General features: G+C 44.8%; 1 protein-coding gene across 1 annotated transcript in view; it reads right to left on the reverse strand.

Annotated features, from left to right (window-relative positions):
- The window catches only part of NBEAL2 (neurobeachin like 2), a 29,830-nt gene that overhangs the window by 18,461 nt on the left and 9,185 nt on the right, over positions 1–2,184 (reverse strand). Inside the window, exons 7-9 of the mRNA XM_042022312.1 lie at positions 1,496–1,581; positions 296–581; positions 116–222 (exon numbers count right to left, since the gene is read on the reverse strand). Of these exons, the coding sequence (XP_041878246.1) occupies positions 116–222; positions 296–581; positions 1,496–1,581 (479 nt within the window). The remainder of the gene's footprint in view (positions 1–115; positions 223–295; positions 582–1,495; positions 1,582–2,184) is intronic.

The following is a 2,184-nucleotide window of genomic DNA, read 5'->3' on the forward strand; positions in this document are numbered from 1 at the left end:
GGAGACGGGGATGGAGACGGGGATGGAGACGGGGATGGAGACGGGGATGGGGATAAGGAGGAAGATGAGGATGGGGATGGGACGAGGATGGGGACACCGAGGTGCCATCCCATACCTTGCTGTTCTGGAGCAGGCGGATGATGTGCTCGAAGCAGTTGTTGCTGAGGAACACGGCCTGGAGCACCGGCCGGTCCTGGCAGCTCAGCATGGCCGGGATGGCATCTACGGACACAGACGGCTGCTCAGCCCCATCCCATTCCCACCTTCCCAAACCCCACCCTCGTTCCCAACCTACCCAACATGAGCACCCGCAGCGTGATGAGGCCGCCGGCCGCCTCGGGCGCCAGCGATGCCGTGGGGAGGTCGGAGTTGAGCACCCTGAAGTATCCGTCCAGGAGGCTCCGCAGGGACACGGGGCCGGCGCCGGGGCTGGAGCCGTGCAGGACGTGGACTGCGGCCACCACGGAGCGCAGCGTGGCCTCCAGCAGCGCGGGGGACGGGGGGGCCCCGCTGCCGCCCCGCTGGAGAACCCCCAGGAGCACTTCCAGCGCCGCTGGCGTGATGGCCTGGAGCGCGTTGGGCTGCGGGATGTGGGAACGGGCGGGAATTCCGAGACGAGCCCTTTGTTGATCCCGTTATTTATTGACCCCGAGGCCTCCAGCGGTGCAGATTTTACCCCCGGGGCGTGAATTGATTTAAAGCCAATTTTGGAGTTATTGATCAAAGTGACTTTTAATTGCGGCGGAAATGAAAACCGATTTTGGCTCCAAATTATGAATGCAAGGATTTTCCAGCTTCCAGCCCAGAGCTGAACTGGAGGTGAAGCAGCAGCTTCAGCTTAAAAGCTTCCCTTACACTTAATTATTGAATTAAAGTATTAAATTAAACTATTAAATTTAATTATTAAAATTAATTAAATAATTAAGTTAATTTTAAAATTTAATTATTTAAATATTTAGGGTTTTTTTTACTATTTTATTTGTTTTAGTTTATTTTAAAATTTTATTACTTTATTTAATTATTTAAGTATTTCACTTTATTATTTTGTTTTAGCTTATTCTTCAATTTTATTACATAATTATTTAATTTTTTAGCTTTATTTTATTATTTTATTTGTTTTAGCTTATTCTTTAATTTTATGACATAATTATTTAATTTTTTAGTTTTATTTTATTGTTTTATTTGTTTCATTTCATTAATTCTTAATTTAATTAATTTAATAATTTAAATAATTGTATTGAAATGTTTTTGTTTATTATTTTATTTGTTTTATTTTAATATTTATTTTAATTATTTAACCTAATTCTTTAATTTAATGACATAATTTAATGTTTCTGAGCTGATCCCACCCAATTTAGGGCTGGAATGTTAAACAGGATTTTCAAAAGCTTTGGAAAATTTGGTGGTTTAATTCCAGCCTTGGAATAAATCAAACTTTGGGGTTTATCCCTGGAATGAGGAGCTCAGCTCCTCCCCATCTGCTCCCCAAGGGTACCTTGGATCCGGAGAGGATGGCTCCAAAAAGATGGATAATCCGGAGCTGGATTGTTTCCGGGAGCTGCTTCCCAGCTTGGAAACTCTCTGTGAGGATGAGGAGGGAAAGATTTCATTTGAGGAGCAAACAGCAAAAAAAAAAAAAAAAAAAAAAAGGAAAAAGGCCCTTTTCCAGCTAAAAATGGGGAAAAAAATCCTTTTTCTACCCAAAAATTAGGGAAAATCCCTTTCCCACACAAATCCATCCCACGGGGGTGCTGGTGATGGAGCAGATGAGGATGCTCCAAGTTTTCCAGCTCTGGCTGTGCCAGGAGAGGGGTTTTGTCCCCAAAAAAGGGAAAAAATTAGTGCCCAAAACTCGGCTTCAGTTGGGGATTTACAGGGGCGGAGTTTTAGGGGATTTTTGCAACGGTGCTGCCTCTAAAAGGGGATTTTTGGGGCTTCCCGGGGAAAAAAATCCCCTTTGTGCTGATTTTTGTGGGTTCCCCAGGTGGTGCTGGGCTTCATTCCTGCTTTGGGATCCCGGTCCTGTTCCCAGGACATGGGAACAGGTACAGGATCCTAAATTTCAGGGGCAGGTGCAGGATAACCTGGAACAGGTATAGGATCCTATATTTGCCCTGGAATCCTATAATAATCCTGAGATAGGCATGGGATAACCTGGAGCAGGTGTGGGATCCCGTATTTGTG

This window comes from Corvus kubaryi, unplaced genomic scaffold, assembly GCF_017639235.1.
Source record: "Corvus kubaryi isolate FWS band 111438036 unplaced genomic scaffold, C.kubaryi_AGA036_p1.0 37193, whole genome shotgun sequence".
NCBI lineage: Eukaryota > Metazoa > Chordata > Aves > Passeriformes > Corvidae > Corvus > Corvus kubaryi.